The following is a 14,509-nucleotide window of genomic DNA, read 5'->3' as shown; positions in this document are numbered from 1 at the left end:
CTTACCAAATATTCCATACACTAACTGGAGCTGGCCTTATGTCATTATTTTAAAAGTTTGAACATTTAAATTTATGATTCTGAAAATGGCTTGAACAACCATTGTACATTCATGATTGTAACCTGTATCTGTTACCTAAAATGTATGAGTGACACATACAATGAAAGATATTGACTGAATGGGAATAGAAAATGATGTAGTTCCAAAAGGTCAGTTTTTCAGGTAAATTGTACAAAGGTTGCTGGTGTCCTATAAAAGTGTGATCCCTATGAAATATCAACCGGGTTAGTATTTTATGCATAAAATACTGACCTGGGTCATTATTTTATGCATAAATTATTGATCCCCCCCATAAAATCTGGACACCCCCCCCCCCCCCCCCCCCCCCTAACTGTGCTGGAATTTAAAGCATTATTAAATCATCTGATCTGTAATTCATTGTTTCCACAAGTTAGCCCAGGTAATACACAGGATGTCATATATGTGTACCTGTGCTGTGGGACCCCGGGGGGCTAATCATAGTTATAACAGTACAGGTGTGAGCAGGTGATACAGACAGGTGACCAGCACACATGTATAGATGCAGACCTGTCAAGTGCCCCGTATTTTGCGGGTCACTCCCGGAAAATCGGTCTATAACCTGCCGACAGAAATAGCTCCCGACGGGTGTTTTGAATCACCCGCATTTCAGTAAGATCTCGTTTTCGTTCGAGCTACCTCGGATTTTTTCTTTGACGCGTACGAACACAATTTGAGACACCGAACAGATAATCCAGCAACAACAAAAATGGCGTGTACGAAGGCTTACACAGGTAAGTGTTAATACTTTCTTTTGTTTTCTGAACGATGTTCACTATTTAAAAAGAACTATATAGGCATAATCGATAGCTAAATGTATCACACCGCAGTTAGACATATGTAGGAACCGATCGAATGTCTACCAACAGAAAGCGAAATTTATCGGGACCGGCTGCCGTGAGCAGTCCTAGTAAAAGAAAAAAATATGTATGCAACTATCAGAAGGCATGGGAAAAGGATTTCTCATGGATCAGGAAGATTGCCGTTGGTCCACATGATGCTTTTTGTAATTTATGCAATACAAATTTTGGGATCGGTTTTGGAGCAACAAACGATGTCACACGTCATGCCACGTCAATCAACCACACCAAACTTGAAAGAATCAAAGTCGATCCTAGATCGATTTCTGCATTCGTATCTCCTTGTAAAGATCCTGTACAGGATCAAGTTACTTTGGCAGAGACTTTATTTAGTTACTTTGTGGCAGAACATAACCTCCCTTTTGCAATCGCGGACCATTTTACAAAATTAACTAAAAAAATGTTCCCCGATAGTGAAATTGCCTCACGATTTAAATGTGGGAAAACAAAATGTACGCAAGTGATTAAAGGTGCATTAGCATCCAGTGCAAGTGCTTCTGTTACTGAACAGTGTAGAAATGGATATTTTTCCATATTGTGTGACGAATCAAAGGATCTTGGATGTAATAAATGCTTTGTTATCCTTGTAAGGTATTTTGACCAGACACTTATGACAACAGTGACAAGATTTATGGACATGCCAATAGTCAATATTGGGACAGGAGAAAATTTGTTCAATGCCATTGATCAATCACTTACAAAACACAACATTCCATGGACAAATGTTGTTGGATTTTCCTCTGATAACTGTAGCGTTATGAAGGGGAAAAAGAACTCTGTTATATCAAGAATAAAAAAAGTACAGGAGAATGTTATAGATCTAGGCTGCATCTGTCATTTGGCAAATCTATGTTGTGCTGGAGCGGTGAAAGTGCTGCCTTTCAAAGTGGACGAGTTACTCATTGACATATACTTTCACTTTCATCATAGGTAAAAAATATTAAATAATGCTCGTACATGTTGGTTTATTTTGCTCCTTTAGAGTGCTTGCCATTTATTAAAATATTTTATTTGAAACAAAAGTACATTCAATATGTTTTATTTCATTGCAGTGCAAAAAGAAAAGAGCAGTACAAAGATTACTTGGAATTCTTGGATGTAGAACCATTGAAGATCATCAAACACGCCACCACCAGATGGCTATCCCTACAGAAATGTGTTACCAGAACACTTCACCACTGGGACGCCTTGAGAAGCTATTTCACCAGTCACGATGATGTTGAAAGTGATGGCCGCATAAAGAGGATTGCTTCTCATCTCAACAACCCGGAGATAAAGCTCTACTTTTTTTTATTTAGACTTCATTTTGGCCCCAATGAATGAATTCAACACAGCTTTTCAGGTAATTTTATGGACGTAATCAACTTAAATGTGTATTGCTTAAGGAACAGCAAACATTTTAAATTCAATGCTTATAAATTCATTGTACATACATATATATATATGATTATATATAAATATATCATGTTTTTTCCAAAGGCTGATGCATCCAAGATTGGACTACTTCATCTCCAGATCACAAGACTTTTAAGAAAGTTCCTTGGAAAGTTTGTGAAATCTAACATCATTTCAAGTCATGAAGATCTGACACAGGTCCCCTATGCTGATAGACAGTGTCAACTGGATGACGACATCATCGCAATAGGACCCAAAGCTAGGACTTACCTTGTGGACTTCCAGGATGATATAGGAAGGGATGTGGAAAAGAAAGTGTTCAGGTACAACATATACATAGTTGATGAAACTATTTTCATTGTACATTCAGTCTTGAACTCTATGAAAATTGTCCTCAATAAATCTGAGACAATGGTGTAAATTCATCATGTTATATTTGTGTCTTTGCAGGTCAGTTAGATCTTTCTACACCAAAATTGTGGAGAAAATGTGCAATAAATTCCCTTTTGGTGACCCAACCATGAAAGACTTGGGCTTTCTCAACCCATCAGCAAGATCTTCTAAGACTTCAGATGCAGGTAGATGTCATGTTATTGATTACAAAAAATAGCATTATCAATAGGCATGAAATGTGTTTTTCATTATTTCTAAATATTGAAAACAAACATTATATTTCATTACCTTTTTATTTCAGTAATAAGACTTATTAAGAGATTCCCATCTTTGTCAACTGATGAAAACCTTCAACAGCTGCAGGATCAGTTTGATGACTACATGCTGTCACCTGATTCAGATCTGCCACCCATAACAGATGATCTTGACAAGTTTTGGGGTGAAATGTCCAAACAGAAGGATGTGTTTTGCAAAAGTGACAGGTTTGATGTTCTATCTAAGCTAGCTTTTGCACTGCTGTCACTTCCAAACAGCAATGGTGATAGTGAGAGAGCATTTTCAATGGTAAGGAAGATCATGACAGATTTCAGGAGTGACATGAACACTTTATGTGCACTGCTTTCTACCAAAATAAACTGTGACAGTGATTGCTGTGATTATCAACCTTCCAGCAATGTTTTGAAGATGGCAAAAACAGCTACAACAAATTATAATGTAAAACATTCATGTAAATGAATGAAGTATGCTTATTAAATGACACATGTTGATAAATTTTTTCAGTTTTATTGTTTTTATTTCAAGTGAAATGCCGTTACGCGCAATGACCTGCGTTGGATTGTTATGACCTGCATTTTTATGAGTAATGACCTGCATTTTGTTCATGAGAACTTGACAGGTCTGTAGATGTAATATATTTTACTAGTGGGGTGACACCTAAAGGAGTGTCACAGAAAGAATGAAGTGTAGTGAGGGGCGATAACTCTATTTGATCATGAAAGACAGATAAATACAAATAAATTCCCTTCCTTTAGCATTAATACCTTCACTTTCACTGATTTTCCTCACTTCCACTAAATTTCCTCATTTGCACTTATTTGACACACGCAACATTTATCTTAGTTTAAAAATTCATACTGGCGTGAGGAAATTGAAAGTTATGGGGGTTACCAGTGCAATAATTTTCACACATTCTACAGCTTTTTGGAATATGACACTTTAATTGATTATGAGACATCAATTCGCATCTATCCAAGCATAAGTTCAGGGTCTCTGGTGTGTTGTTCAATGAGATAGTCACCTCTTATACCAATATATACCTCCGATACAGTGATATATAACTGGCACCTCCTATATAATAATAATTCTCAAAATTCTACAGTTTTCTGGAATATGACACTTTAATTGATTATGAGACATCAATTGGCATCTATCCAAGCATAAGTTCAGGGCCTTTTGTCTGTTGTTAAATGAGGTAGTCACCAACTACTACAAGGAGACCCAGCCTCCAAATGATCCTGACTGAACCGTGGTGATAAAACAAACAAACAAACAAACCTATGTTCAGCTTAGTAACAGATGTACTCGCAGTATTCTAATCCATAAATAGTGACATATGCCATCAAAGATTAAGAAATGTCATGCATATTATATAATATGATGTCAAAATCAGGGTTCTAGTGTGTTGTTCAATGAGGTATTCACCAACTACTACAAGGAGACCAAGTCTCAAAATGATCTTGCATGACTGAACCATATGTGTGGTGATAAAACCAGCAAACAAACCAAACTAAGTTCAGATCAGGAACAAATGCACTTGCAGTATTCTAAGTTTTAAAAATGTCATGCATCATTTGAGGTAAAAATCATCCAGATCAATAAGGGTAAAGTGGTCTTGCCCAAAGACACAACTACAACAGCACATACCGGCCTGATTGTCAGCTTCCCTTTTCTTCTGCAGGACAACTGTTCAAACTTTTCTATACTTCTACTATAAAATATAATATTAATCAACTAATTGGTGTACTTGGTTTAACATCCTATTAACAACCAAGGTCATTTAAGGACGTGCAAGGTTAAGAGGTGGAGGAAAGCCGGAGTACCAGGAGAAACATTACCGGCCTATGATCAGTACCAGTTAACTTCCCCACGTAGGTTTCGAACTAGCAACCCAGAGGTGGAGGGCTAGTGATAGTGTCATGACATATCTTAACCACTCGGCCACCGCGGCCCCTCAATAATAAATAATTAATAAACCATATTACAGTGAAAATTGTGGAAAATTTGTTTCTTAATATCTAAATGGCTTGAAATTGAGAGAATAGTTCTACAAAATGAAATGAAAACCATATTTTATGCAAAGTCTCAAAAACATTTTAATGATTTTTTTTAAGTAGAACATAGAGGGTAATTAGTTGTGGTCTAAGGCTTGCAATTACACTAACTGTTTAAAACTTTTTAATTCTTATTTGTCACAGTTGCAATTGTAAATGATGTGAAAATTCAATAAAATGGTGTTATCCCAATATCAAAATATTTGATATTGAGAGAATAGTTCAACAATATGAAATTAAAACAAAATTTGATGTAAAGTTTCAAAATTCTGAATTTGTTTCTTCAGTAGAATATAGAAGGAAATTAACTGCGGTCTTTGGCCAACAATTTAGAACACCCTTTCCAATGAAAATTTTGCATATGGTGGTGTTGGCCTAAAAAAAGAGACATATAAACTGTTTACATGTTCACTAGTCCCTGTGTTACAGTATTTTACCTGTGTGGAGATGACATTATGAAGAAGACTATTTTGTAGAATGGCTATCATTAAAATTATGGTCATTGTTTGAATTTGTCGAATAATTTTCTATAATACCTTTATACAAGTAAAGTTTAAATTCAAAAGATATAAAAACAAGAGATCCCAGAGGGATCTTGGCGCCCACCATTGAATGATCTTCATAGGTTCCATGTCAGATTGATCTTTTCTCTACTTTTCCCTTCCTCTAAGTCTTACTAATCTGTGTAAATTCAGAAACAGCCCTCTATAGCTAGTACTTTTCAAACAAGGGTAACCTATATATAAAATTTAAGATTTAGCGATAATGGCTGTCTGTCGACCATGTTGTTTTTGGATTGGTCCCAATATGCAAAACTAGGCACTGAGGGGAACCTACATATGAAATTTGAGAAAGATCCCTTCAGTACTTTCTGAGAAATAGCGATAACAAACTTCAATTGTCAAAATCCAAGATGGCTGTCTGTCGGCCATGTTGTTTTCTGATTAGTCTCAAAATGCAATATACATAACTAGGCATCGAGGGGAACCTGTGTATGAAATTTGAGAAAGATCCCTTCAGTACTTTCTGAGAAATAGCGATAACAAACTTCAATTGTCAAAATCCAAGATGGCTGCCTGTCAGCCATGTTGTTTTCCGATTGGTCTCAAAATGCAAACTAAGCACCAAGAGGAACCTACATATGAAATTTGAGAAAGATCCCTTCAGTGCTTTCTGAGAAATAGCGATAACAAACTTCAATTGTCAAAATCCAAGATGGCTGCCTGTCGGCCATGTTGTTTTCCGATTGGTATCAAAATGCAATATGCATAACTAGGCACCAAGTGGAACATGTGTATGAAATTTGAGAAAGATCCCTTCATTACTTTCTGAGAAATAGCGATAACAAACTTCAATTGTCAAAATCCAAGATGGCTGTCTGTCGGCCATGTTGTTTTCTGATTAGTCTCAAAATGCAATATACATAACTAGGCACTGAGGGGAACCTACATATGAAATTTGAGAAAGATCCCTTCAGTACTTTCTGAGAAATAGCGATAACAAACTTCAATTGTCAAAATCCAAGATGGCTGCCTGTCGGCCATGTTGTTTTCCGATTGGTCTCAAAATGCAATATGCATAACTAAGCACCAAGAGGAACCTACATATGAAATTTGAGAAAGATCCCTTCAGTTCTTTCTCAGAAATAGCAATAGCAAACTTCAATTGTCAAAATCCAAGATGGCTGCCTGTCGGCCATGTTGTTTTCCGATTGGTCTCAAAATGCAATATGCATAACTAGGCACCAAGGGGATCCTACATATGAAATTTGAGAAAGATCCCTTCAGTACTTTCTGAGAAATAGCGATAACAAACTTCAATTGTCAAAATCCAAGATGGCTACCTGTCGGCCATGTTGTTTTCTGATTGGTCTCAAAATACAATATGCATAACTAGGAACCAAGAGGAACCTACATATGAAATTTGAGAAAGATCCCTTCAGTACTTTCTGAGGATTAGTGATAACAAGAATTGTTTACGGACGGACGGACGGACCACGGACCACGGACGCAGGGCGATTTGAATAGCCCACCATCTGATGATGGTGGGCTAAAAAACTACATATGGTTCCCTAACATTGTGCAACACAATAAATACATAACAGTTCAAAACCCTTAAGTATGAATTTGTCAGAATTGGTTTCTTGCACATTGTTTTCTTTGGTATATGTAAGTGAAAGGTAGAAATATGTTGGAGTGGTATTTAAAGCAAAGACATTTCAAAGTTTACTAATTGCAACCTGTGTGCAGATGAAATTTTGGAGAAAAACTATTTTGTAAAATAGTGATAATAAAATATTGGTAATTCTTTAATTTTGACAAGTAGTTTTCTATAATACCTTTTGTAATAAGTTGAAACAGATTAAAAATTCAAAAGATAAATTAGTTAATTAACTTAATGTAATATAACAATTGACATAATTTTAGTAAAATTTGTCAGAACAGGTTTCTCGCACATGGTTTTCTTTGGCACATGTAAGCAGAGAGTTGAAATATGTTCATGTGGAATTGATAATAAAGCAACTTATAGATATCTGAAAATTTACTAATTCAATAAATTCCAAAGTCAACTATTTTGTAAAATTGTGATAGCTAAAACCTGGTAGCTCTTTGATTTTATCAAATAATTTTCCATCTCGTACCTATTTTGTAATAAGTTGAAATTAATCTAATTTCAAAAGAAAAAAAAATTACTTGACATCTTCCTACACACCCAAAGCAGAGACATATAACATATATATATATACATGTCTCTGCCCAAAGCAACATAATTTTACTTAATGCAACATAATAATTGACAATATTTTAGCTTAAATTTATCAGAACAGCTTTCTTGCATATTGTTTTCTTTGGTGCAAAAAAGTGAAGGTTTTAAATATATTTGAAAACTTATTTCATTTATTTATTAATGCAAAAGATGATATAATTTGACACTGTCCTAGGGACCATCCCAATAAAGGGCAGGTCAGAGACTTTAATTTCAAAATTAAAAGCATTAGAATATAAATATTTCATTAAAAATTTGAAAAAAAACTTCTATTACTGAAAAAGAATTGTTCAATATACTGCTAGTGTGTCTACTTAAGTACATGCACAGTAGTTCCTTGAAAGTTCGTGTCATCGTAAGCTAATATGTACGAGATATGATTCTCGAAACGTCGTTGCTCCTCAACATAAACAAATACATTGTAGGCCTATCAGCTGATCAAGACATCAAAGCATCAACTAACGACACAGTAATTTCATCAAACAAACAAACAGTTAATCAATTAAATATTACATAATTAAACGTCACCTGTCTCAAAAACGTTAATAAGCACGTAACATTTACACTAGGCCTACTGGAAGCCTATACGATTCCGTACGAGTTTAGATTTGTCTATCGAAAAGAATTGAACACTGGTCTGGGTTGACGATGAATACTGATCCTGGAAAGCAACAAATATGGTCATAATAGAACAACTGTAACCTCCAATGTCACTTTTAATATGACATAATATTAAGAAGTCCTGGTCCTGACGGGAAAATGTAATACAACTCACTTAGAATGCAGCTGAAGCCTGGAGTTGAACGAGTAAGCGGCGTGAAGTCCCCGGTGTTATTCCATCCGGAACTCATCGGGGAATCATTTCAGTGATAATACCCGATGAGTTCAGGATAGCGTTATTCTATAGTTTTCCGTTATTTATGCGGACAAGACGACCAAACGAAATGCGTTTATAATTTCTATTTCGTATAAACTCCATACGGCAATTTTTACGGACCTGTTGATGTTAATGCAGGCTTTAAAGACATCACCAAGATGTCGCGCAAAACAAATATAAAACCAGTTGATCTGTGATGATTTTAATGCTGATAACTCTATATGCCTACTCGGTCCATCTGTTCAACCTTGCTAAACGGAAAGGAAACACCTGGCCTTGCGTCATCAAAACAGGCAGCCTATTTATAGGAAATTACCCCAGTCGAGTGGAAAAATACTGAGACAGTCGAAAAAATAGGCCATTTTCAAAACAATATTGTGGCCGTTCTGCTAAAGATATCGAAAAACTAAACCGACAGTTTTCTTCAGGAAACATTTATCTCTTTGTATGACCGTCCGTTGTATATATCTGTGGATTTTTTTCTGAATTTTGAGGGCGATTTAAACAGAACCTCTCGGTTAAAATGTCGATTTTGGCATGTTTGACCCAAAATATCTCACAAAAACGATTTTCCACAGGGATACCAGATACACACAGATCTAGATCGAGCCGAGTTTTACAATGGCTCAAAGTATCAACCGAATTGTATGTGCCAATTTTTCTACTGAGTTATCGCCCCTCACTACACTTCATTCTTTACTAAAGAGAAATAATTTGAAGCATTATAAAACTTGTAATTATCAAATACTGTAGAAGTGAAAAGAATTAAGATTATACACTAAAATTTTACTGTTATAAACATTGATATTTTATGTTTTGAATATACATGTACTGCATTCAAACAAAACATAAAAGTTTTTATGAGGGTAAAGGATTGACAATTATTTTCACCTGCTTTCTGAGCAATTAAAAGTTTTGTGCGAAATGAAAGGTTTTATCTTTGACATCACTGTATAACATAGTAACAACTGGAGCTGTCACCGATGGGGTGACAAGTATACCCCCCGCTTTTCCATGATTGATTTGGATACTTTGTGAAGCTGCCTATTTATGGTACTATAAACAAATCAACACAACTTCATGCCATCCTTCAACTCTGTATAAAGTTTCAAGAAAATCCATCAAAAAACTAAGTGAATGCATAGCCGGACAAAATTCTGACACATTTTGTATGAAAAAGGGGCATAACTCTGTAAAAAAGGGCTAAATCGCAAAATGACTGCAGGGGACACAAGTTCATATGGTCTTCTAACTATATACCAAATTTGAGTGAAATCCATAAAGAAATGAGCGAATGCATAGCCGGACAAATTTTGTGACGGACGGACGGACGGACAAGGTGATTCCTGTATACACCCCTAACTTCGTTGCACGGGGTATAATGATAGTGTAAATCACATGATCATCATTTATGGATGCATACAAATGTATAAAAAAAGAATATATGAGTATTTTACAAAAACTGATATGTATTTCATGGATATATCCTTAGTACGCCAAACATATGGTGGTTGTATACATGGATGGGTGTGTTACATGTATAAAGGGTATTAGTGAATATGTATTTTATGGGGGTAGATATTACTTAAGTGGTGATGATATGCATATTATAGTGGGTAGGTCAGTATTTCATGGCTGCACATATTACTTAAATAGTGATGATACATGTATGAATATTATAGGTTAATATTTTATGGGAGTAGATATTACTAGCGGTGATGATATGTACATTCTTTAGGGTAGGCAGGGCATCCATAGGCCCATGAGAATATGTGTTTTACTCCTCAAAATTATGTTTGAGTCTTCGGTTTGAAAACTTAAGTCCATTTGTCAAAAGGACCGTGATAGAGGTTGTTACTGTAGGAGGACGCATGATAGAGGTTGTTACTGTAGGAGGACGCATGATAGAGGTTGTTACTGTAGGGGATGTATGATAGAGGTTGTTACTGTAGGAGAATGTATGATAGAGGTTGTTACTGTAGGAGGACGCATGATAGAGGTTGTTACTGTAGGAGGACGCATGATAGAGGTTGTTACTGTAGGAGGACGTATTATAGAGGTTGTTACTGTAGGAGGACGCATGATAGAGGTTGTTACTGTAGGAGGACGCATGATAGAGGTTGTTACTGTAGGAGGATGCATTATAGAGGTTGTTACTGTAGGAGGACGCATGATAGAGGTTGTTACTGTAGGAGGACGCATGATAGAGGTTGTTACTGTAGGAGGACGCATGATAGAGGTTGTTACTGTAGGAGGATGTATTATAGAGGTTGTTACTGTAGGAGGACGCATGATAGAGGTTGTTACTGTAGGAGGACGCATGATAGAGGTTGTTACTGTAGGAGGACGCATGATAGAGGTTGTTACTGTAGGAGGACGTATGATAGAGGTTGTTACTGTAGGAGGATGTATGATAGAGGTTGTTACTGTAGGAGGACGCATGATAGAGGTTGTTACTGTAGGAGGACGCATGATAGAGGTTGTTACTGTAGGAGGACGCATGATAGAGGTTGTTACTGTAGGAGGATGTATGATAGAGGTTGTTACTGTAGGAGGACGCATGATAGAGGTTGTTACTGTAGGAGGACGCATGATAGAGGTTGTTACTGTAGGAGGACGCATGATAGAGGTTGTTACTGTAGGAGGATGTATGATAGAGGTTGTTACTGTAGGAGGATGTATGATAGAGGTTGTTACTGTAGGAGGACGCATGATAGAGGTTGTTACTGTAGGAGGACGTATTATAGAGGTTGTTACTGTAGGAGGACGTATGATAGAGGTTGTTACTGTAGGAGGACGCATGATAGAGGTTGTTACTGTAGGAGGACGTATTATAGAGGTTGTTACTGTAGGAGGATGTATTATAGAGGTTGTTACTGTAGGAGGACGCATGATAGAGGTTGTTACTGTAGGAGGACGCATGATAGAGGTTGTTACTGTAGGAGGATGTATGATAGAGGTTGTTACTGTAGGAGGACGCATGATAGAGGTTGTTACTGTAGGAGGACGTATGATAGAGGTTGTTACTGTAGGAGGATGTATGATAGAGGTTGTTACTGTAGGAGGACGCATGATAGAGGTTGTTACTGTAGGAGGACGCATGATAGAGGTTGTTACTGTAGGAGGACGTATGATAGAGGTTGTTACTGTAGGAGGACGTATGATAGAGGTTGTTACTGTAGGAGGACGCATGATAGAGGTTGTTACTGTAGGAGGACGCATGATAGAGGTTGTTACTGTAGGAGGACGCATGATAGAGGTTGTTACTGTAGGAGGACGCATGATAGAGGTTGTTACTGTAGGAGGACGTATGATAGAGGTTGTTACTGTAGGAGGATGTATGATAGAGGTTGTTACTGTAGGAGGACGCATGATAGAGGTTGTTACTGTAGGAGGACGTATGATAGAGGTTGTTACTGTAGGAGGATGTATGATAGAGGTTGTTACTGTAGGAGGATGTATGATAGAGGTTGTTACTGTAGGAGGACGTATGATAGAGGTTGTTACTGTAGGAGGACGTATGATAGAGGTTGTTACTGTAGGAGGATGTATGATAGAGGTTGTTACTGTAGGAGGACGCATGATAGAGGTTGTTACTGTAGGAGGACGCATGATAGAGGGTTGTTACTGTAGGAGGATGTATGATAGAGGTTGTTACTGTAGGAGGACGCATGATAGAGGTTGTTACTGTAGGGGATGTATGATAGAGGTTGTTACTGTAGGAGAATGTATGATAGAGGTTGTTACTGTAGGAGGATGTATGATAGAGGTTGTTACTGTAGGAGGATGTATGATAGAGGTTGTTACTGTAGGAGGACGCATGATAGAGGTTGTTACTGTAGGAGGACGTATTATAGAGGTTGTTACTGTAGGAGGATGTATTATAGAGGTTGTTACTGTAGGAGGATGTATGATAGAGGTTGTTACTGTAGGAGGACGCATGATAGAGGTTGTTACTGTAGGAGGACGCATGATAGAGGTTGTTACTGTAGGAGGATATATGATAGAGGTTGTTACTGTAGGAGGACGCATGATAGAGGTTGTTACTGTAGGAGGACGTATTATACAGGTTGTTACTGTAGGAGGATGTATTATAGAGGTTGTTACTGTAGGAGGATGTATGATAGAGGTTGTTACTGTAGGAGGATGTATGATAGAGGTTGTTACTGTAGGAGGATATATTATAGAGGTTGTTACTGTAGGAGGACGCATGATAGAGGTTGTTACTGTAGGAGGACGCATGATAGAGGTTGTTACTGTAGGAGGACGTATTATACAGGTTGTTACTGTAGGAGGATGTATGATAGAGGTTGTTACTGTAGGAGGATGTATGATAGAGGTTGTTACTGTAGGAGGACGCATGATAGAGGTTGTTACTGTAGGAGGACGCATGATAGAGGTTGTTACTGTAGGAGGACGCATGATAGGGGTTGTTACTGTAGGAGGATGTATGATAGAGGTTGTTACTGTAGGAGGACGCATGATAGAGGTTGTTACTGTAGGAGGACGCATGATAGGGGTTGTTACTGTAGGAGGACGCATGATAGAGGTTGTTACTGTAGGGGATGTATGAAAGAGGTTGTTACTGTAGGAGGACGCATGATAGAGGTTGTTACTGTAGGAGGATGTATGATAGAGGTTGTTACTGTAGGAGGACGCATGATAGAGGTTGTTACTGTAGGGGATGTATGAAAGAGGTTGTTACTGTAGGAGGACGCATGATAGAGGTTGTTACTGTAGGAGGATGTATGATAGAGGTTGTTACTGTAGGAGGACGTATTATAGAGATTGGTAATTCTTTATTGAGGACTGTCCGGAACAGATATAAAGATGATGATAAGATGGTATGAATCAACTCTAATGTAAAATATCACTTAGAAAAAAGTTAATTAAATATATTGATCTACCCAAAATATTGGCCAACACTGTCTATTTAGAAAGTCTGAATTTTAACAGTTGGTCTCACTATTATTCATCCTATTGTGTGAAGTATTTTTTCTGCACAAATTATGTGTATGTAGAAAAGTTAGTCATAATTATAACAGCACTGGTGGAACTTGAGAAGAAGTTTAAAATGTGTTTTTAAAGATGGCGGCTATGGCGGCCATCTTGGATTTCTGACCGACTCGAAAAATAACAACACTTGGTCCGAATCATATCAGGATCATTTCAGGAAAGTTTCATCTCAAAAGCACTGGTGGAACTTGAGAAGAAGTTTAAAATGTGTTTTCAAAATGGCGGCTGTGGCGGCCATCTTGGATTTCAGACTGCCCCGAAAAATAACAACACTTGGTCAGGATCATCACAGGAACATTTCAGGCAAGTTTCAGCCCAACAGCACTGGTGGAACTTGAGAAGAAGTTTAAAATGGGTTTTCAAAATGGCGGCCGTGGCGGCCATCTTGGATTTCAGACTGACCCGAAAAATAACAACACTTGGTCAGGACCATCCCAGCATCATTTCAGGCAAGTTTCAGCTCAATCCCACTGGTGGAACTTGAGAAGAACTTTGAAATGTGAAAAGTTTACGCACGGCGCACAACGCACGGCGCACGACGAGGGACGAAGCATGATGACTATAGGTCATCCTGACCCTTCGGGTCAGATGACCTAAAAATGTTATCACTCTGAATATGCAAATTTTGTGACATATACGATAAACGCATGCGCACAACAAACTAAAACACATGGAAACAAAAATGGCTTCCAATGTGAATCGACTGGGGTTGAAAACGATAACAGCTTCCGCAATGAAGAGAATAATAGGAAAATGGGTCAAACACAATCCTAGAATTAAACTTGGGAAGCAGT

General features: G+C 37.4%; 1 protein-coding gene across 1 annotated transcript; it reads left to right on the top strand.

Annotated features, from left to right (window-relative positions):
* Nucleotides 1–729: 729 nt before the first annotated feature.
* On the top strand, nt 730–3,479 carry LOC117344456. Its single transcript, XM_033907200.1, has 5 exons — nt 730–812; nt 1,991–2,280; nt 2,418–2,656; nt 2,784–2,911; nt 3,028–3,479. The coding sequence occupies exons 2-5, from the start codon at nt 2,254–2,256 to the stop codon at nt 3,459–3,461; spliced, it is 828 nt and encodes a 275-aa protein (XP_033763091.1). The 5' UTR covers nt 730–812; nt 1,991–2,253; the 3' UTR covers nt 3,462–3,479.
* Nucleotides 3,480–14,509: the final 11,030 nt, after the last annotated feature.

The sequence above is a fragment of the Pecten maximus genome, chromosome 16 (genome assembly GCF_902652985.1).
Source record: "Pecten maximus chromosome 16, xPecMax1.1, whole genome shotgun sequence".
NCBI lineage: Eukaryota > Metazoa > Mollusca > Bivalvia > Pectinida > Pectinidae > Pecten > Pecten maximus.
Note: the sequence above shows the minus strand (reverse complement) of the source record. Positions and strands in the feature narration are given on the sequence as shown.